This window comes from Sceloporus occidentalis, unplaced genomic scaffold (assembly GCF_023333645.1).
Source record: "Sceloporus occidentalis isolate IW3139 unplaced genomic scaffold, rSceOcc1.0.p SCAF_5, whole genome shotgun sequence".
In the NCBI taxonomy this organism is placed as follows: domain Eukaryota; kingdom Metazoa; phylum Chordata; class Lepidosauria; order Squamata; family Phrynosomatidae; genus Sceloporus; species Sceloporus occidentalis.
The window spans coordinates 69,099,539-69,123,032 of NW_028316985.1; the positions used below are offsets into that span (position 1 = coordinate 69,099,539).

The following is a 23,494-nucleotide window of genomic DNA, read 5'->3' on the forward strand; positions in this document are numbered from 1 at the left end:
TGCCTTTACATCCTTTTTCACATGTGCAGATTTTCTTAGTCCCCCCTACACCTGGTTGCCTCCCCCCCACATCACACAACCACCCTTTGCCAAAGTTCCCTCCACATCCCTCTAGCCTTTAAAGATCTTTGGCACTGATTTCCTTTGCTTCATCCTTTACATCCTTTGTTCCATGCCCCCAAGTTTTACTCTTGACTTGTCATGGCAAAATCCACAACTTTGGCTCCCAAACCTACCCTCAATTTATGCACAGGTTGACACACAAATATACACGATGGTCTAGTATCTTAAGTAAAACTAGAGATGACTAGGCTGTGCTATATTTAGGAAGGCACTGTGATGCAATGTGAGAGAAAACTAGGGAAACAGTTCAGCAATGTAATCCTATACATATTTACTCAGAACTAAGTTCTGTTACTCCAAAGAAAGGGCATTAGGTTCAGCAACGCTTACTGCCAGGTAAGCACATATAATATTGTAGCCCTTGTTCTATAACAGATTAACAGTAATCCTATTGAAACATAGTTCCAACAAGATAAGTCATCTCAGTAACCTCTTTGGCCACCAGAAGAAAGAACGTATCTTCTACCATAGTATTTATGAGTTAATCTCCAACATAGTCTTGTGCAATGACAAGCTGAGGGAAAGTATTTCCAGTTCAGCGGTACATCTAGCACAGACGTTCCATTATATTGGATTTTATGACTGAGGCACAAGAAAATTTTGCTCAAGGGTGACATTTGGCATGCAGCATTCAAACATGGGAGATTTCATTTAAATTGTAAAGAACCCACTTGGTTGTTAAGTGAGAGTAGACAATAAAAGAAGTGAAAATGAAATTTCTCAGTTGTCTTTTTGGCATCTGTCAGATTTCAGTGCCCCATACAATTTAGGGCCAAATTACACGACAGGAGATTTTCAGATGGGGGGAAAATGCCAGGAGTAAAAGGCATACTCCCGGCACAATCGCACAATCACGCTAAAGATTTTCAAACACATCACACTCTTCCAGGACTTATCTGGTGAAGATCCAGGAATGCTCCAGCAACAAAACATTCCAGGGAAGTCCCGTGAATGGTTTGTTGCTGAAGCATTCCTGGATCTTCATCGAATAAGTCCTGGATAAGCTTGATGTCATCTGAAAATCTTCAGCACGATCACGCAATTATGCTGGGAATATGCCTTTTACTCCCAGCTTTTCCCCTATCTGAAAATCTCTGAAGCAACTGTCACAGTCTGAAACAATCCGGAAACAGGGTGCAACAGATTTACAGAACATGTAAATGCAAAAGTGACATGTACAAGAAATGTACTAATTAGTCCATCTAGACCTTGAATTCTATATGATTTTAGACATCATTCAGAAACTCTGAAATATGCCTAAAGGTATATCTCTAAAAATCCTAGAATTGGAAGTGACCACAAAGTCATCCAGTCCAACCCCCCTGCTATGCAGGAACTCACAATCAAAGATTATTTGGATAATACCAATGAATCTGTACACTGGCTTCTTCTAGTTTACATTTAAGGCCCTATCACACTACTCCTTTTTAGTGCTATAGCTGCCATAACAACATCCTATAAAATTCTGGGGTTTATTGTTTAGTGAGGTTCAAGAGATCAATAAATGTCCTCCCTAAACTTCAAAACATGTAGGGTTCAAGGTCTAGATAGACAGACTAATTAGTCTATCTCTTGTACATTACACTTTTGCATGTGTTCATCTGCAGTCTGCACCATCCCGTTTCAACATTAATCTGCATTCTTCTCCAAATTCTGCACAAAAACATGTTCATGTATGCATTTAAAATATTTTCCATTTCTCAAAACAGACATTTCAAAATGCATATACAGTCGCCCCTCGGTATCCATGAGCTTGCCATTCACGGTTTCGATCATTTGCAGATGGCAAGCCTACACTGTTACCAGTGGCAGCACATGCATGCAGCTGTGCCATTGGGGACAATGTCTGTCCTTCCTTTCTCCCTTCCCTCCTTTGGCCCAGCATGTGCACGCCCCACCCCCCTCTGCTCCAGCCATGGACATATCGCACGCCCATTGGCTGTGGTGGAAGGGGGTGGGGCGTGTGCACACTGGACCCCAAGTGCTGCCGGGAAGGCATGTCCCCATGGTGGCCAGTCCAGATTACAGGCCCTGGCAGCCCCCGTGCCCTTCCTCACTCCTGCCCAGTGCCTCCTGGGAAACTGAGTTATCAGACCCAGGAAGGCCAAGGGGTGGGGTCTTGCTGCCTGGCTGAATCCAAAATGAGGGGCCTGGACTGCCCCCCCAGAAGGCCCTCTCCCAGCCCTCCAACGCAAAGCTAAGTCCAGGGGGAAGAAAGGGGAGGGAGGGAGGGATGGGGGGGGCTTGTCCCATTGTCTCATGCACCATTGGGGACAATTGGAGTTGAATACAGTCAGCCTTTCTTATACACAGATTTTTTTATACACGGATTCAAGCACAGTTCGAAAATGTTCAAAAAAAGTATAAATTTCAAAAATCAAACCTTGATTTTCAATTTTTTATAAGGGACACCATTTTGCTATATCATTATATTTAATGGGACTTCAGCATACACAGATTTTATCCATGGGGGATCTTGGAACCAAACTCCAGCAAATAATAATAATAATAAAAACTTTATTTATATACCGCCTTTCCTGTAGATTAAAAGCGGTTTACAATATAGCAGTTGTGTGACACATGTCACGATACAAACAGTACAATATTTCGTTCCAGAGGGTAGGGGCTGTCACCATATAGGCCCTCCGATGAGTTGCTGCTAGTTTTACCTTGGGGCAGTCAAGTAAAAGTTTCCCTGTTGTTCTGAGGGTGCGGGGTGGATTATGTAGGGAGAGGCATTCCCTTAAGTAACTCGGGCCCAAGCCATATAACAAGGATCCACTGTATTCACAAATTTTGGTATCCGCAAGGGGGTCCGGAATGATCTCCCGCAAATACTGAGGGACGACTGTATACTGAGCCAAGACCATAGTCTAAACATTCCTGAAATGCATAAGAAGTGGATAACTGATGTTCCAATCTGTATATACATCCAGGGGATACTGAAAAAGTTCATTTCAAAGACTGAATTCCTCAAGAATCCCTGTTTGGAGGGGTTGTTACAGCAACATGGCTATAATCCTATTCCCACTTACTTGGGAATAAACATAACTGAATTCAGAAGGGCTTACTTCTGAGCAAACCTGAATACAATTGCTCTACATATTTGTTGAAGCAAGAGTCACCAAGACTATAGCAAACACCACCCTAAATCTAATTGCTAATCCCATCTATAGTTGAAGCACTGAAATGTATTTGTTGCTGCATGACTTAAAATTTCTTCTGATTTATGGCCATCCTAAAATGAGCACATCATGAAATTTCAGAGTTTTGCCATTGCCTTCCTCTGAGACTGAGAGAGTGTGGCTTGCTCAAGGTCACCCAGTGGGTTTTCAAGGCTAAGAAGGAATTCAAACCCTAGCCTCCTGTAATCCAATGCTCAGACCACTACACCACATTGAATCACATTGGAATGGTTGAGACTACATATTGCTTAATATGCCTTTGCTGTATTTTCTGGATTATCTCATGTTTAATGGTTTACATATCATTGTTGTTTTATGATCTCATACTGTTGCTACTGTTATTTTACTGGCTACTGTCTTGGGAAGACAGTCTATCCTGAAATATAGTTTTGAAATCCCACAAAATAATTTTAAAAACCCACACCAGTTCAATATATCAGAGAGTGTTCTCATGCTATGCTTCATGGCGACAACCTGGGTGACATCTACTACAACACAGGCAGTCCCACACAAGATATGCATGTTTAATATCACTTTGCTTACTTGGTGAGGAGTTCGGCCATGCTCAGCAGTGGTGATGCTATATGTCAGTAACAGTCGGGCAATAACTAAACTGACCTGTTATGATCACAACTGAAACTCTCCACTAGAGCAAAACCTATACATCAGGTTTGGAGCACATATGGCTTTCCAGATGTTCTTGAAGTTCAGCTCCTATCAGTTCTAAGTAGACTAGCCAGTGGTGGGATTTGCAGCCCAGCAACATCTTGCAGGCCAAACATTCCCTATCTCTGCTATACATACTCAGAAGTACATTTGAATATATGTATTTATGGGATTTTAATTTTAGGGGCCTTCATTAGGGGTAGGAAGTATGCAACCCTCCAGATGCTATTTGACTGCAAATCCCAGCTATTCAGAAGCAACTGCAGATGCTATTGGACTGCAACTATAATAATAATGATAATAATAATAATAATACAATTTATTTGTATCCCGCCCCTCTGAGAACAATCAGGGTAGCTAACAAGTTAAAAATACAAAACATATCAAATCCCTAGTACCCTCCCCCCCCCCTTAAAAAGGTATTAAATCTAATAGAGAATTAAAACCATACAAGTTAAAACTGACCCAAAGGTCAAACAACATAACAATAAGCAATATAACAATAATCAATGGGAGCGGCAGTATCTATTTATTCATAGGAGTTTCCTGAGGCCGGGTTCTCTATTCTAGAAAGGCCTGCCAGAAGAGATCCGTCTTAACAGCCTTTTTAAAGCTCCCAACTCCCAACACGTTTAATGCAGAGTAAACCTGTGAGTTGCATTCCAAGAATCTCTGGCCCAGGATTCCTATTTTCGTTGCTGTTATTGACTTCAAGTCATTTCCAACTTATTGCAATCCTAAAATAATCTTATAACAGGTTTTTTGGGGGACTGAGTGTGTGATTCACATTCAATCCAACTGTAGCCACAACTGTAGCTGTTGACCCATTTAAAGAACTGGAACTTAGTAAGTCAACATTCATATAAGTGAATTCAATGACTCAATAGGTCTACTCAAGTTGGGACTGAGGTGGATCTAGACTGTACTCTAACATCATCCAAATTTATCTCTCAGTCCAAAAGCTGAGTAGGGTTTGAGGTTAACCTCCTGAAAGCACTGCACAAATTACAAACTGCACATCACCAGTAATAAATGAAGCACTTGTCAGTTCTAGAATAAGTTAAAAATGTGGTTTCGTGATTAGGAAAACAAACACATGAAGATGCTGTACACTCTTGAACAGAAAAGTCAATTAAAAAAACAACAACTTCAATTCAGGGCATTTATTGTCAGCCTGAACTGGAGAACAGTATAGATCTTTTGAAAATTGAAGAGCAAGCCTTTTCAAGAAAAGAAAGGGACAAACAAACAAACAATAACAAACAACCCAGAAAATCATTCAGGTTTTTAATCCTGTCCTTTCTGTGTCTTTCTCAGTATCATTTTATCCAAGTTATCTTGCATCAACCATCATTAGCAGGTCCTCCTCTGCTCAAGGTCACAGGTTTAGAAAAAGCTCCTTTTGCACTGCCAAAAATGTGCATTAGCCAAACACTTGAAAAGGAAAGCAGATATATTTATAATAGCTCTTTGTTCCTACTGAAGTGTTTGTTCCTTACTTTTGAAGTGGTCCATTAAAAAGCTCACACATACATATGTGTATATGTAAATCTATATATGTGCTCCAGAGCCACTGTAGTGCAGTGGTTTGAGTGTTGGAGTTTGGGAGAACAGGATTCAAATCCCTGCCCAGCCATGGGAACCCAGTGAATAACCTTTGGGAAGTCAAACACTCTCAACTGAGAGGAAGGCAATGTCAAACTTCCTTTGAATGAATCTACCTAAGAAAACCCTGTGATATGGTCATCTTAGATCCATCATAAATTGGAAATTATTTGGAGGCACACAACAACATACAGTCAACATCAACAACCGTCCATACTCATGGATTCTTTATCCACAGATTCAAACAACCATAGCTTGAAAATATTTTTTCAAAAATAGAAATTCCCCAGCGCATATATATATATATATATATATATATAAATTCCAAAAAGCAGATCTTGATTTTGCCATTTTATATAAGAGACACTATCCATGTATTCTGATATCCATGAGGGGAGGGGTCTAGGAACCAAACCTCAGTGGATACCAAGGGCCCAGTGTATATACCCTCACACCAAGTGCTGGGACAACATCACATAAGGATAATGCTGGTGCCAAGGAATAAGACTACCTGTTAAGTCCCAAGCATGTCCAAAATTCTCCTAGTAAAAGACATGAGTGATGAATTAGGGAACTACAGTAAGAGCAAAGAGCAAACAATCTTTAAAAAAAAAATCAGAAGTTCAGAGGTTGTTAAAAAATACACCTTTCCATTATTAATGCCAAAGGGGTGCATATTTAACAGCACTTAGCACCTCTAGAGTGTCTATTAACAACTTCTGTCACACCTAGGGTTGCCATAAGCCGGCTGGGGGTGGGACAATCCCGGGTTTTGACCACTAGGGGGCGTCCCTGCACGGTTTCCTCCTTGTCCCGGGTGGATGAGGTTGCCTTTGCTGGCCCTTGCAGAGCTGCACGCAGGGCTAATGAGGAGGACTTCCTCCTCCTGAGGCTGGGTTCTCCAGGCCTCAGCCTGTGAGGGCTGGCAGGGGGCGGGGCTGTTCCAGCCCCAGTCTGCCCCCATTGGCCAGCCAGACTCAGGAGGAGGAGTTCCTCCTCTGTTGGGCTGGGCTGCAGCCAGAGGGGAAAGGAAAGGGCCATTTCCTTTGCCCTTTTTTGGTGCCAGGGAGGAGGAGGAGGAGGAGGAGGAGGAGGATGAAGAGGAAGAGAAGGAGAAGGAGAAGGAGGAAGTACTGTATGTGTTTTTTAAACTGTATTTTTAAAGTGCATTTTAAGCTGTATTTTTAAACTGTATTTTTAAAGTGCATTTTAAGCTGTATTTTTAAACTGTATTTTTAAAGTGCATTTTAAACTGTATTTTTTAAACTGTATTTTAAAGTGCATTTTAAAGCTGTATTTTTAAAGTGCATTTTTAAGGTGTATTTTTAAACTGTATTTTAAAGTGCATTTTAAGCTGTATTTTTTAAACTGTATTTTTAAAGTGCATTTTAAGCTGTATTTTTAAACTGCATTTTTAAAGTGCATTTTAAGCTGTATTTTTAAACTGCATTTTTAAAGTGCATTTTAAGCTGTATTTTTTAAACTGTATTTTTAAAGTGCATTTTAAAGCTGTATTTTTAAAGTGCATTTTTAAGGTGTATTTTTAAACTGTATTTTAAAGTGCATTTTAAGCTGTATTTTTAAAGTGAATTTTTAAGGTGTATTTTTAAACTGTATTTTAAAGTGCATTTTAAGCTGTATTTTTAAAGTGCATTTTAAGCTGTATTTTTAAACTGCATTTTTAAAGTGCATTTTAAGCTGTATTTTTAAACTGTATTTTTAAAGTGCATTTTAAGCTGTATTTTTTAAACTGTATTTTAAAGTGCATTTTAAAGCTGTATTTTTAAAGTGCATTTTTAAGGTGTATTTTTAAACTGTATTTTTAAAGTGCATTTTTAAGCTGTATTTTTTAAACTGTATTTTTAAAGTGCATTTTAAAGTGCCTTTTCTGTGTATTTTTGATGCTTTTAATGCTAACAATTGTCCCTTGCTTCGACAATGATAGTGTGGTGATGATGTGATTTGAGTCAGATTCTGAAGTTGAGAGAGTGTCACCTTCCAAAGTGTGGTTTTGGTGTATTTTTTGTGCTTTTAATGCTAACAAGTCTCCCTTGTTGTGACAATGATGGTGATGATGATGATGATGGTGATATTGATATCAGCAAGCCTCTCAGGCATGGCCAATGTTAGCTGCTCTGATTTTTACAAACTCATGTGCAGTGAAAAAAAATCAAAGTCCCTTGACTAAGTACACACTTCTGAGAAGTAGAGTTGGTGCAAGAAACCTGAAACGGCAAATCCACTTCTTGTGAAACCACCTTGACATGTTCAATATGCATAGCCATGTTAAACCATGCTAAGTGTTAAACTCAAGGGGTTTGATTATGGAATAAGCCTCTGAACTATGCAAGAGGCCATGTTAAGTAAAGCCACGGGAAGTGCCCAAATGTGCTGTTGTGTGTGTTTTGGAATGGAGGGGGGTGGTTTGGGCAGAAAAGGAAGTCCATTTCTGCCATCTGACTAGGAATAATGCCCAAATGTCCTCCATTTTGATCATGCCTAAGAAACATGCATTTATATTAACATTTTTAAAAAGCATCAATTTTTTCCGCATGTCCTCCATTTTTATAAAATGTGCCCTACATTTGAAAAGGTTGTCCTACATTTGCCCTACATTTGTCCCGGTTTGGAGGTCCTGACTTATGGCAACCCTAGTCACACCCTGTTTTGTCACAATGAGGTGAGAACAAGGACTCTCCTCCCCAATTGTTAGGAAAATGAAAAGCTCTCTTATAGTGAGTCAGATGCTGCAAAAGAAAGACAAAGTCTCAGAATGCAAAGAAAGAAAGAAAGAAAGAAAGAAAAGGTTTTATTCTTCAAAATAACTCACATACTAGTATTACTATAAAGACTAAAAGCCAGTTACTGTATAATAACTGCTGCTGCTACTGCTTCTGCATCCTGGTCTATCTTTTGCACTGGGTTCTGCTTTGATAGTTCCTGTTTCTTTTTTGTACATACATGGCAAGGAAGACTGCCAGTCCATTTTAGCAGAGTACTGTCTATATAGAGCACGGCTTTGAAATTTTATTTTCTAGAATAAGTTTCTTAGGATCCTTTCACATTACACAGTTATAGCACTATGATTCCACTTTAACTACTGTGGCAACATCCTATGGATTCCTAGGGTTTGTCAGTTGGCGAGGCACTAGAACTCCCTGGCTATGAATTCTAAATTCTATCCCGCATCCCCTGGAAACTACCAATCCAGGATTCCATAAGATGTTGCCATGATAATTGCACTAGAATCATAGTACTATAATGGTATCATGTGTAGAATACACCAATCAATGTATCCACTGACTGGTATGTCACCACCAGCTCTATAGTTGGCAGTGGCTACAGAAGGTTTCAGACAGAAGGCTTTTCCAGTTATACTTGGAAATCCCATAAATTGATCCTGGGACTACACACACACACAGACACACACAGACACACACACACAACTATTTAGTTGCAGCTCTTTCCAAAAGCATGGTTCCATGACATATGGGTTCTCATATTCCCCTGTGACTGCAAGTGTGACACTGGAAATTATGGTCAATTAGTTAAACAGGAGGCTAGGAATATGGCAGGAGGATAGACAGACATTAGGTGTATATGTATGTGTATGTGTATATGTATATGTGTATAAAAAGACATATGGGTAGACAGAAGCCATTAAATGTCTAACAGCAGATATGTCCAACACAACACAATAGTATCTTTGTCTCCTTATAAATTTACAAACCAAATGTACAGATACTGTTTCTTGTTGGCTGTTTGTGTATGTGCCTTCAAGATGGCTGTCGACTTACAGTATGGTGACTCCATGAATTTCATAGTGATGCTTAAATGTTTCCAAGGAAGAGGGGGAAACTGCAACAGCAAAGTCTCCTTTCTCTGATGCAACATGCTAATTGCAAGCAATTTGCAGAGTACAAGCAACTTTCAGATGCATACCAGTTTTGCATGGCGCATCTCTTAATATGTACATTGTACTATGGTACCTTGGCTCAGACATGAATCAAAATGGAAAATGTAGTCAAGGAATCAGAAGGCTTAGACTCGGAAAGGAAGCTATGAAGGAACTGTATAAGATCCTTCAGTGTAAAGATATATCATTAAATACCAAAGTCAAAATCATCCAAGCTGCAGCATTACTGATTTCTATGTACTGTTGTGAAAGCTGGACAGTGAAGAATGCTCACAGGAAGGTGAACTTGTTCGATATGTGGTACTGGAAAAGAACTCTTCGGATAACATGGACCATGAAAAAGACAAATGAGTGAATCTTAGAGTAAATCAAGGCTGAACTCTCACTAGAAGCCAAGGTGATTAAACTGAGGCCACCATGGACATATCAGGAAATGACATGATTCATTGGAAAAGTTGATAATGCTTGGAAAAGAGAAAGATCGCATTACAAATGAATTGATTTAATAAAGGCCCTGAGTTTGAAAGACGTGAGCAGGGCTGTTGAGGACCAGATCTCACAGAGGTCTCTCATTGATAGAGTTGCTATTAGTTGAAACTGACTTGATAGCAAATAATGACACTGATTTGACCCATCTGTCAAGATCCCCTTTCAGGAAACCAATGTCTGTGCTACATAATGGTTAGTGGTTATGCTTGTTGAAGCTTTCTGGAAGCTGTGGTCAAAAGAGTCACCTTTCCAAGCAGCAATTCTAGTTTACATTCCCAGTTCCAGTAAGGGCTCAATAGACCTAGCCTCTGTTTCTCAAGAACTAAATGTAACTTTTAAATTAGAATATATCCAGAATTCCCTGCAACAAATTCCCCAACATCCACTAGCAGATGAACTGATGCATAATGAGTTTCCCCAAAGACAGAAAGCCTTAAGAGCCACAAAAGGATGGATCCAGGTGAATGTTTAGCCAACTTCTGATCATATTGGAGGAAGCGAGTGGAGGGATAACCTCCATAACTTGTCCTACCCCCTGCAAGCCCCTTATAAAGTTACTACATGGGGCAGGAGGACTCTGGAGCAGCATGAGAAGTTCTGTAGGGGCATCAAGCAAGGCTGATTCACCCCTTGCCCCCTTGATCTGTTTAATTCTTTTTAAGACCGGGGGTGGGGGGGATATTTTGTTTATATTGTTGTATTCTTTCAATGTTGTAAGCCGCTTTGATTGTTTTAACAAAAAGTGGGATAGAAATAAGTTTTATTATTATTACTATTATTATTATTTGATCTAGTACAGAGTTTTCATTGCCTTCTGTAGGTAGAATGAGGCCAGCAGCCAATCTGGATCAACCCAGCAGATGCATGTAACTATCCTCACAGTTCCTCAAGCTCTAAAATGGGGCTTACAAACAATGTAGATAAGGCACTTACAATGGCCTTATGTACTAAGAGATGGGGAACCTCTGGCATATGGATCAGATGTGACCCATGGGAGTCTTTCATCCAGCAATAGCTTCTTTCACTTCTATCTCTGATCTGTGTTCAAAGATTAGAAGTTGTTCAAAGCCTGGCATTTTGTTGTGAAGAATTGTTTTCTTGCCTACCCCACCCCCAGAATGTTGCTGCATGGAAATGAACTCTGATCTAAACTCTGTTTTGCAGCCTAAAATGATGCACTGGAGATTAATGCTGCGTAGGCTGGTATAGAACTGAGCTATATGTTTTGTGGGTGGTGGGAAAATGTCAAAATTGTTAAGTATTACATCTGGCCCTGCCCTATGCCTTTGGACCAACCCCACTATTGGAATGTTTTCTCTTACACGAGGCCCTTCCCAGATTGGGACCCCATCTGAAAATGAGTCTTCCAAGCTGTTTTAGGCTACATGATCCTTCCAACCAGTTCTGTTGTTATTAAAGCACAATGGAAAGTATAAGGGAGGCCTTCCTTAGAAGGAATGTAAAGCTGAAAAACTTGTTACTATGTACCAACTCCCAGGGTCTTCAGTATTTGTATTCTTTTGTTACTGCCATGAAGTCCCAAGTCTACGTTGCTGATGCTCAGACATGACATATTTTTAGGGTTTTATCTTCATCGTCAGGGACTTGTAACTTGTAGGCTACATGGCTATGAGGCCCCATTCCCTTTTTGCAGCCTCACAAACCCTCAAGGATACCTTGAAAACCCTCAAATCTACCCCCATAGATTTTATAAATTGGGGGGGGGGGGGGTAAAATTGCCCTCCAAATCATCCAAGCCAAAATACACCCAAAATCATCCAAGCATAAAAATGCACCCAAAAATTTCAGTTGGTCTTTATACAATGCCATAGCGCCCTAATGGAAAAGATTCCCTCGAAATAAAAAAGAACAATCTGAAACTAAAATCGATACAGCCAGCCCATGGAGAGTGTGGCAGACTATTTTTTTTAATAGTCTGCATATGAGATGAGATCAAAATTGGCTATTACTCCAGAAGAATTACTACATTACATAAAAAAGTTAGCATGGTGTAGTGGTAAGAACTCCAGGAAACCAAGGTTCAAATCCCCATTCAGTCATGCCAACCCACTGGTTGACCTTGGGCAAGCCATACTCTCTCAGTCTTGAAGGCAGGCAATGGCAAGCCTACCTCATGAACCCCATAAGTTAGAAACTACATGAAGGCACACAACAAGAAATAACTACATGGACATGCACGAAGAGGGAAAGCCCAATTTTGGTGCATTTGACTCATTACTGCCTATTCCAACAAGCTGAGACTCCTCAACATGTGAAGGAAGGGTCTGTCTGCCCCATTTTTGTGATGGCAGGATTCTAACTGGTGGCCTTCTGTACAGAAAAACATATGCTCCATCAGTAAAGTATGGCCTTTGTGCAGACATCACAGATCGGGTGGATTTCAGCTTCCTGTAGGTGTGAGGGGTGAATCACACCAACTGCCTTGAAGTTTTTCCCTTGTCACCATTGCCATGGAAACAAAGCAGATACTAAGGATTGCAAAAAAAGAAAGCCCACACACCCACCAACTGCTCTGCTTGGTTCAAGAAAACCTTGGGAAGAATTTCGACTTCATTGCCAAATATGGCCGTTAAAAAAACAACACTCTTCTTCGTCCTCTTGTCTTTCCCCCCCTGCCTTTCCCCAGGTCATAAATTTCTTACTGGCATTAAAATGCAGGGTTCTTTCCCCCCTTCTCATAATATTCTATGCATTTTTCCAGCCTGCCAAGATTATTACTGAAAGTTATTGGGTCTCAAATCCTGCACACACACACATTTCTTCACTACAATATAGTGGAAGCAGTAGCGAGCGTAAAATCATCTGTGGCAGTTTTGCTTAAAATGGCATCCCTGTGTTGAAATGTTAAGTAACAATAAAACAACCGCTCTGTAACCGTTGCTGTTCCTTTTAAATTGTTTATTGGACTATCTATGTTTTCAGGCTCAGGGAAAGCTAAGCCAACGGGTTTAGGCTCAATTGAAAACACACTACGGGAAATCTCACTCAAGTTCCAAGTTACAAATTAATCTGGGATCTGGGCAAAACTCCAAAATATCTGTTAGGACAAAGATATTGGTGCTTCTTTATACAGAAGAAAAACCAAAAGGGTCAGAGCCTTCTCTGGTGTGTATTTACTCAGATGCAAATTTCCCTGATTTCAAGGGGACTTATCCCAGGTGAGTTTGCACAGAATTTACTGCTTCAAATGTCCTAATAATCTGGAAGAAAATAAAAGATGCTTTGATGTTTGGTTGCATAACCAACCTCTAAAAAAGTCTTGTCCCTATCCACCTAAAAGTAACAAGTTTTTAATTGGGTTGCTGCCTATGAATAGCTCTCCGTGTAGGATGTAGGAATTAAGTGACATGGTTTTCAACAAATACTGAACATAAAAGAAATAAGTGACATGATTTTCAACAAATACTGAACACAAAAGAAATAAGTGACACGATTTTAAACAAACCTCTCCCTTTATATATACAGGTGCACCTCAGTTAACAAAGTAGATGTGTTCCTGGACATGGCTTCTTTAGCAGACAAAACTACATGGAAAGAATAAGGATAGGTTCCTACACCACACACAAAAAAGGAAGAGTAGTTCAACATGTTCCAGCAAAGTTTTCATTCAAACCTAATAACATGAAGGTGTGAAATGAAACAATGAGATCAGGTAAGCCTTGCATAAATAAACAGAAATATTTTGAACCTCCTAGAGACCACTTCCAAAATGTCTCCAAGGATTTCTTCTTTCTTTCACCAGTCTCCATTTGCCTTACACTTTCCATTTTTGTTGCAATACTTATAGGCTGCTTTATAACATGGTTGGGGGAGTGGGGGTGAGGTAGGCTTATCTCTTTTTCCCTGTTCTCTTAGTTTTGATGTCCACATATGCTCAGAATTCAAAGACATAGCCATGTAAGTCTGAGGAAGTAGACTCAAGTCTACAAAAGCTCATCCTACCAATTTCTTTCTTTCAGTTAGTCTGCATCCGCACTGCAGGAATAATCCAGTTAGACACCACTTTAACTGCCATGGCTCAACAATATGGAATTCTGAGAATTTCGTGATACATTTAGTCTTCTCTGTCAGAGAGCTCTGGTGCCACAACAAACTACAGTTTCCAGAATTCCATAGCATTGAGCCATGGCTGTTGAAGTGGTGTCAAACTGGATTATTTCTGCAGTGCAGATGCAGTCTTAGTTTCAAAGGTGTTACAAAAACCCCTTTGCACATGTTTTCAGTGAGGGATTACAGAGGCAAGTGCTGTTCACATTGCCTGTTCTGGCCAGGCACACACAACTACAAGAGGATCAGCCACAGTGGAATCCTATTCATTCCACGAATAAGACTTCCCATCTATCGAACTCTGCCCATGATGACTATTATTTGGATTATTCGGATTTTAGTATGTAGTTTTTAATCTTATTCTGTTTAATCTTGTTTTAAGGGGGGACACTATGTATATATATGGATGTATTTTAACTTGTTGTATGCTGCTTTGATTGCCTGGCAAAAAGCAGGATAGAATTTATTTATTTATTTATTTATTTATTATTCCCAACTCAAACTGTATTTCATGGTTCACTTCAGACACACTGCTGCAACCAAATATTGAAAGTCTGTGCTACATTAGACCTTTTTCTTCAACCTCTCAGAGCTGATAGTGCTAAAAAGGCAGAGGCTGGGCAGGGGTAAAATGACTTTATAAAGAGGAACTTCTTTAACAGAGGCTGTGTTAACTGAGGTATGCCTGCATTACCACTGACGATATATTCATTAACTTTTAATTCCTCCTTCAATTACTTTTATGTTTACTTTACGAACCTCTCAAATCCTCAGGCAATAAAAACCAATTGATTCCACTGGGCTACCTGTCGACTGCTTTTTCAAGATGTATTTAGCAGAGGATTATCGTCTGAGATGTTTTTAATGGGAGGTTAATGAAAATGTTTATATGATGGGAAAGGTGAAAAAAACATGATTAACTTAAAAGTCAGGACTCCGTTTAGAGCATCCCCAGACATCAGCCCAGAATGCTTCAAAAGTATATTACAGTACTGTAACTCCTATCATTCCACCCAAATGGTAGATGGTAGAAGCAATAACCCAATACATTTGGAAGTTGCCTCATGGAGAAGGCTGTACAAGGGAATAGCTATCTTGAATCCTCTATTCTAATTCAGTTTCTTTGGGTCACGTATAAGGTCTTTCAAGGAGTGTATCAGATCCTGTCTGATCTTGGAAGCTAAGCAGATTCAGCCCTGATTAGTACTTGAATGGGAGACCGCCAACGAATACCAAATCCTATGGGTGGTATTTCGGAGGAAGAAACTGGCAAAAAATCCTCAGAGTATGCCTTGCCTATGATAACCCTATGAAATTAATGGGGTCACCATAAATAGACAGGTGACTTGAAGGCACCAGCATGGCATAGCCGTTTGAGTGTTGGACTATGACTCTGTGGAGACCAGGTTTCGATTCCCTGCTTGGATATGAAACCCAGTGGGTGACCTTGGGGAAGTCATACGTTCTCAGCCTCAGCCGAAGGCAATGGCAAACCTCCTCTTGAACAGATCTTGCCAAGAAAACCCCATGACAGGTTTGCCTTAGGCTCACCCTAAATCAGAGATTACTTGAAGGGACCAAGCGGCAGCAATAATATATATATATATATCATATGTTATGTGCTTGTTAAAGAAAGCATTGATGCAAAAAACATAATGTGGAATCTTCCAAAAAAAGGGAGAAAAAATAGAGTGATAATCTCCTAGAAATTGTCCAGAATGTAGTGAAGACCATTTGGGGATGAGATCTTGATCTCATGGACCAATGACACCGGGTCATTTCAATAACTAGAGAATTTTGATTTCCATCTTTCAGGGAACTAATCAAAGCATGGATTTTTCCATGCAGTTCCATCAACACCAGGAGGAGCTGCCACCAGAATAAATCCAGCCACAAGGGGACGAGAAACTGACCTGCATATTAGGAAAGGAAAGGACATGCCAGGCACAGCATCGGGGGTGTGGAAGGGGAGTCTGGCGAAGCAAGGCTGTCAAAAAGAAGAACTGGCCAAAACCGAACATGATCAGTACGGATTTTAAACAGTGTAGCACAATTGCATTTAGTTTGAGAGGAAGTCTCCAGCAAAGACAAGGGGGAGAAAAAGAGCTAGATCTTTCCTTCTCCACCCCTTTCAGCAGAGAATAAGAGAGGATTTAAGCAGAATTATTGTTATCTGCATCCCTGTGGTGACTGCCTCTATTTTTTATCAGGAAAAAAACAAAAGCAAACCTAATCTCATTACATTTAAAAAAAAAGGGGGGGGGACCAAAACCTTTCTTAGTTTTCAACAACCTCTTCTCTTTTTCCCTTCTTCATACAAGCCAAACACAATGCCCTCCCCTCTGGTCACAGTATATCCCATGCTTGTTAGTACAAGGCTGCATCCACACTGAAATAATATGGTTTGACACCACTTTAATGGCCTTGGCTCAATGCTATGGAATTCTGGGCATGGTGGTTTTTTGTGGCACCAGAGGTTTTCCCCAAGGCTTCAAGGGGCAGGGGGGAAAAAGCAGCCAGATGGGAAGAGAGGGAATGAATAATGCCAGGGCCAGCAGCCCTAGAAACGGTGACAGGCGGACCTGGCCATGACAGCTCCTCGGGACATACTACACCAGTGGCATCACTAAGGGGTGCGGGTCGCACCAGGTAATACCACTGCTCCCCAAACATCTGCCTTTGGTCAGAAACAGGCTGTGGCATTCACCTGTCTCCCTTTAAAAGGCTGAAGAATTGGGGTAAGGCTCAATGGGAAGAAAAAGCCTTCAAAATGGTTTTTTAAATTAAATTTTAAAATTTCAAAATTAAATTTAAAAAAATCTTTAAAAGCATTCTGCATTCTTGCATGGCAGGGAGTCGTACTAGACAGCCCATGAGGTCTCTTCTAACTATGATTCTATCACATTTCACCAAATTTTAATGTACATGTGTAAGCACATTTACTCTCTGCGTACGATGTTGCAATTGAAAGGTATCGTTTTAATTGCACCGGTTGTTTATGTCACAACTCTTGCCATGACATTTAGTGATATAGGGGCATTACCATTTGGTACTAATGGTACTCACAAATCGTAATTCCATTATATCACTGAATATCACAGCAAGGGTTGCAACATAAGAAGCCTCAGGATATATATATCTGAATGTCATGGTAATAGTTGTGACATAAACAACTATATAATTGTCACAACTATTACCAAGACGTTCTGTGATAGATAATTAGTATATAGGTACTAATATACTGGAACTAATGTTACTTACAAATTGTAATTCTCCTATATCACTGAATGTCATGGTAACAGTTGTGTCATAAGGAGCCTCAGGATTTTATATATATATATATATATATATATTAATTACTGAATGCCATGGTAATAGTTGTGACATAAACAACTATTTATGTCACAACTATTACTATTACCATGACATTCAGTGATAGATAGATAGATAGATTTTACACACACACACACCACTAATGTTACTCACAAATCGTAATTACTATATATCACTGAATATCATGGTAATAGTGGTGACATAAAGAACTATATATATACTTGTTTATGTCACAACTATTACCATGGCATTCAGTCATATATATACACACACACATATACACATACATATATCATCCTGAGGCTCCTGTATGTATATATATATATGTGTGTGTGTGTGTGTATAGTTATTTTTGTCACAACTATTACCATGATATTCAATGATAGATAGATAGACAGATAGAATGTATAATTCTGAGGCTCATATATAAATGCCGAGGCGCCTGGGTATGGTATATGGGAGGAGGTCGATGTGGTGTTGTTGTTGGGGTGACACCAACCCTGGTGGGGCCAGTGCCCCCTTCACTAGGGACCCCTCTCCATCGGCCCCATTGGGAAGAAGGGGGCCCTGGTCTCCCATCCACCTCCTTCTAGCCAGGAGCAGGGAAACAATAGGGAGCCTCCTCCTGCTCCTCCTTGGAAAAGACAAGGAGGCTCCCTGGAGGGATCACAGGGGGGAGAGAGAGAGATGAAGGGGGCTGGGGGCCTCATCCCAAAACCCTGCCAGGGTCCCAGGCTCCCCAGGGATGGCCTCTCCCTCCCTCTAAGCCCCATGGGGAGTCCTCTGGGACTGCGGATGCCCCCTCTTTCGCCCTGAGTCCTCGAGGAAGAGGATTATGTTCTTTCCCTTCCTCCACACACAAAAAAGCCCCTCAGTCTCCAGAGCAGCTTCCAGTTTCAAAAGAGCAGGAGCTACAAAAGAGATGCAACGAGGCAGAACTCGATTTGTTACAATATTAAAAGAGATGGCTGGCTAAAAGCCTGGGAGTAGTAGGCTGCAGTGTTAAAAGGTAACAGCCCTGTCTCTCAAGGCTTCTCCCTCCTCCTTCTCCAACGAAAAAATAAGGAGGATTGAGGCTGGAAAGGCTTTCAAGGAGAGCCAGGTCCCTCCTCCCCCTTCTCCTTTTCCCTCTTCTCTGCCATTCCCTCCTTCTTCTCCTTCCCTTCTTCCCCTTCTCTGCCATTCCCTTCTTTTCTGCCATTCCCCCCTGCCTTCCTTTTCTCCTTCTCTGCCATTCCCTCCTTCTTCTTCTCGTTTTCTGCAATTCCCTCTTTCCCTTCTTCCTTCCTTGCCTTTCCCTTCCCAGAGAGAGAAGCCACCAATGGAGGACCTCCCAGCAAAATGGAGGACACGACCCCATAAAAGCTTGCCACCCTTGCAACGCCTCCTTCTTCATGGCTCAGGATGGAGGGCATTTGGGAAATGCCTCCCGGGCAGAAGGGTTGGCATGGAGGACGCGTCCTGGAAAAGGAGGACGTCCGCCTACCCAGCTTACCTTTCATTGTGTTTTGCCCACCGCCAAGGAGGCCCAGGAGGGGAAAGGTGGAGGACAATGTGAAAGAAAAAAAGGCTTTTTGAAAAAACACAACAACAACAACAACAACAACAACAACAGCAGCAGCAGCAGCAACACTCCCAGAAATGTAAACCTCGGCTCCTTAGCCCTGGTTTCAAAATGGAGGGCATTTGGGGCTCCCTCCTGGACAGAGCTGCGGGGATGGAGGACGCGTCCTGGAAAAGGAGGACGTATTGGGTCACCTTGGGCAGGGCGCGTCCTGGAAAAGGAGGATGCCTAATCACCCAGGACACCAGAGGAATGGAGGACGCGTCCGGGAAAAGGAGGACGTGGCTGGTCCCCCTGCCCGGCTCCTCTTTCCTCCTCTGCAGCCCCGGAAGCCCCGACCCACCCTCCGGGCCCTGGCCTACCGCCTCCGAGGGCTCTCCCCTGGCGCTGGAGCCGGGCTGGCCGCTGGTTCCCTCCGTCGCCATCTTCCCACTGGCAGCAGCAGCAGCAGCAGCTCCAGCCCCGGAGGAGGACGCCCAGCTCCAGAGCAGCCTCACTCTCAGCCAGAGAGAGAAGGAGGGAGGAGGAGGAGGAGGAGAGGCGGACCCTCAGCCCCTGCCTCCCCTTAACCCCTTGCAGGATGGAAGAAGCCCCTTCCTCTCTCTCTCTCTCTCATGGAGGACCAGGCACCAAGAAAGGGAGGGCAGCACCAAAGAGAAGCCTGGAAAATAATATTAATAATATTAATAATAATAACAAAGCACACATCAAAACTCAGAAATATTCAGCCTCAGAGTCCTAATCCAACACTCAAACCAGTGCACCAGGCCAGCCCCCAAAATGCAGCCCTGGGCCTTTTTCAAAATGCTAGTGAGACCCCATCTTCCCAGGGTGACCCAATGTCCTCTCACCGCAAAGGAGGACGTGGGAGCAAAATGGAGGGCATGACCAAATCAAATACATTTGGTTCTACGGATACTTGGGCCTCTGCCTTTCAAATGGATTCCTCTCTTTTCAGGACTCAGAAGGTACTGGAGTTTCTCACACGGGAGGAATTTCTCTTAATTTCGAATGAAAAGAAAGTGGGGCCAGAACGCATTCACGCGAATTCGCTAGTTCAGCAAATTTATGTGAATTCGAATTGCGTTCGAACTGGCTTCCCATTGCCTGAAAATAGCTTGCCATTGCCCGAAATTGCATGTGGTAGTCTATCACGCAATAACGTGAAACCCCATGATTGTGTTTGGATTGCCATTGGATTATACAATGGTGGCATGGAAGACAGTGGGGTATATATACTGTTGGTCTCTCTTGCATGCCACCATTCTCTGAAGATGCCAGCCACAGCTGCTGGCAAAATGTCAGGAAAATAACTTCTAGAACACAGCCTCATAGCCTGAAAACCCACAAAAAACCATGAATGTCAGCCATGAAAGCCTTCAACTTCACATTAGTCCCTACTGGTTTAGAAACACTGGAATGAATGAGACTGGCTCGTCACCACTAAGGTAAGTCCATTGATTTCACCTGGTCTCCAGCTGAGACAAACATTGGATTCAGCCCATTATCATCACCACTTGAGATGGTGTCCTAAAAATAGATACGGGTCCTAAAAATAAATCTCTTTTAGAATAAGTTCACAACGGACTAATGAATATACAAACATTTATTTAATTGCCCCGTACCTGCATATTCCCAGGTATCATCCATTCACTTTGCCTGTGTTACATGTTTCTTACTCCGTGAGTGCTGCATAGCTCAGAGAAGGAGAAGCCAAAGATGTTTCCTTAATTGTTAATTATTGCATAGTTATATCATAATCCAAATGATTATTGGGTCAGTCTCTCTGCTCCTTAGCTAGACTTCAGAATGGTCATACTCCCTTCCCACAAGATGATAGCTGTAGCAATAGTTTCTGATATGGAAGAAAACACCTATTTCAAATCTCAGCAAAAGAGACAGTGACTAGACTGGATGGACCAGCAAGACTTCATGTAGAATCCATCACCAGTCACTGTGCTCCTAATACATCAACCAAACATTGGAAGTTGTTTAATCTATTGTTGTGACAGAAGTGATCAAAGGCATTTTCAAGCCAGGAAGATAGACATTTTGATGCCAATCAATCCATTATGATACTGGAATGTATTAAATGGCGAACCTTTGTTAAAATATTTGCAGCAAACTTTTACAGAGCTTTTCTTAGTACAAGGTAAAGTGAATATGGTAGATCGGACATATTGGTAAGTTCAAGGGAATTTGCAAGAGATTGGCAAAGGTTTTGTATTGCAGGCTGTCTAATGCCAGCAAGAGATACAAAGTTCTTGTCCCTTAAATTATATGGTGGGGGGAAATGAGTAGATTTTTCTGGCCAGAAGGTGATGGGATTTGTAGTCTAAGAGCATCTGGATGGCTACAGGTTCTCCTCAACTTAGAAGTAAGTCTATTAACATTGCAGCCTTATTGACATCAAGGATCCAAGCAAAAGAGGAACAGGCCATAGAAAGTGAACCATACCTTAGCATGGCTGTTTATGCTTCTACAAATATAAGTATATTAAAATATAAATATACAAATTAGGCAAATATGTTTATCTCTATGTATCAGATGTATATTTTCAAACTTGCTAGTAGCTGCATTGAAAAGCTTGTGTACCAAGTACTTCCCTTGGGTGAAGGCAGTTGATTCAAGTCGGAGTTCAAGGAAATTTTCTAGCTCCAGAGTTTCATTACATTAATTGATGACATTAAACAGAACAGAGTCTCAGTGTTGGAAAATTAAGGCTGAAATCCTGCACAACCTTACTCAGGAGTAAGTCCCTCTGAATTCAAGACAGTAATCATTTATAGGATTCCAATGCAGTTCTCTTAAACTGTGGTTGACATGAACAAGACACTGGCCGATACTGAGAAGACATTTTCTTGTTTAACTAAACATTGTTCTCCTTCAGAGATTTGCTGCATGTATTCAAGGAATGTGTGGAGTAGGAACATGCCTAATATCCATCATTCTCATCCCCAGCATTAATTTGATGCCCCCGCACTTGTTGGATGGATAGTCTGAATGGGGGAGTTGGAGGTGAGCTAGTCATCATGAACCTAGGTCACAACAATTTTAATGAGTCTGCTGTAAGTATGACTATATTGGGAACCAGCCTTGAATTAAAAAAAATATTTTAGAGTATACATATCCTTACAGAATGAACATTAATAGATACTGTGGTCTGATGATGCCAGCAGTCTATCTCATCCTTTGAAGAGATGTGATCCAAGTTTAGGAGTGGAAATCGGGCACCCCTTCAGATGTTGTTAGACTGAAACTCTCAACATCTCCCACCATTAACTATACTGACTAGCAGTGGTGGCTACAGGATGGTGGGTCTGCTGCTGTCCCCCCACCCCCAATTTAAAAGGAGGTACTGTATCTTAGGTGTTGAGTCTATTTTGAAGATAAACGTTCAGCATCGAGGATTATTCTTTTACAGCCTGGACAAAACCTGGATTAATTAATTGCCCCATTGACTTAGAGCCCACCAGTTACCCTGCTAGCTAGAGATACTGGGTTATCCACTCCTCTCCTAGGCATTATAAAATGTGATATGAGAACTCAAAGGGAAAGTTTAGGTTATGTTTCTACAAATTACTTCAGCTATCTACTTAATTATGAAATATACTTAGCAATTTAATCATCCAGTTGTCCAAAGTATCCACTTAGCTTTGTCTTTGGTTTTCCTGGGGCCAGTTTTGGTTCTGTGAAAGAAAGCTATATTTCTCATAGCACTATCTTGCTCTTCACAGAATGAGGTAAACTGAATGGCCCTTCAGCTGGCTTGGAACTATAGCATTAGCAAATCAGCATTCTTGCTGCCAGTGGGTTTGCAAGACACTTTCTATTCAGGAAATGAACCAAACACTGAACTATTTGGAGAGGTAACTAGTATCTTGTCATGCAGATGGCAACGGCCTGCTGCTACAGAGTTGGCAAACAAAAATGACTTGGGAAGTTAATTCCATTACCAAAGAAATTAAAATCCCCAGGTAATTAATATATTCAACTTCCAAAAGAGCTCTTTAACACTAAAGAGTTAACTCTCACAAGTCCAGATTGAAACCCATCCAATCAAGAGATGGTAATGCAAGACAGTGTAGAAATCCTTCACTGGAGAGACATTTATCCACTAATAAAAAGGAAATTACAGTATTTTTTGTTCCATCACAAAAACACGGATGCTAGGGGATAGTGTTTTTCAAGCATGGCAAAAGCAAGAATGGAAAATACAGATCCTCACAGATGAAGTTCATCTTTAGGGAAGAGTTACATCAGGGCCAGTCCAAGGCTTTTTGCTGCCTGAGGTCAAATACAAAATCCCCATCTACCTCAATTCCACATAAAGAGGTCCATCAGTTAGTTAAATGGTGTCTTCTACTTGGCCAAGGGGTAGCTTAGCAGGGTTGAGTGACTGCAACACACAGCTCTGACCTCCAGCATCTAACCACTGCTACCTATTGCCTAATGGTAGAGCACACAGTGAGTCACATCAAGGGCTACAGTAGCTCTCTGAATTCATTATAGTCAATTGAGACACATCAACTATACAATCAAGCC

The 23,494-nt window shown here is 41.2% G+C and overlaps 1 protein-coding gene across 3 annotated transcripts in view; it reads right to left on the reverse strand.

The window, feature by feature from the left end:
• Positions 1-19,380, reverse strand: part of CTTNBP2 (cortactin binding protein 2) — a 125,698-nt gene extending 106,318 nt beyond the window's left edge. For all 3 annotated transcript variants that reach the window (XM_089524345.1, XM_089524346.1, XM_089524347.1), the window contains exon 1: positions 19,312-19,380. In XM_089524345.1, coding sequence (XP_089380471.1) covers positions 19,312-19,374 — 63 coding nt within the window. In that variant the 5' untranslated portion in view covers positions 19,375-19,380. The remainder of the gene's footprint in view (positions 1-19,311) is intronic.
• Positions 19,381-23,494: the final 4,114 nt, after the last annotated feature.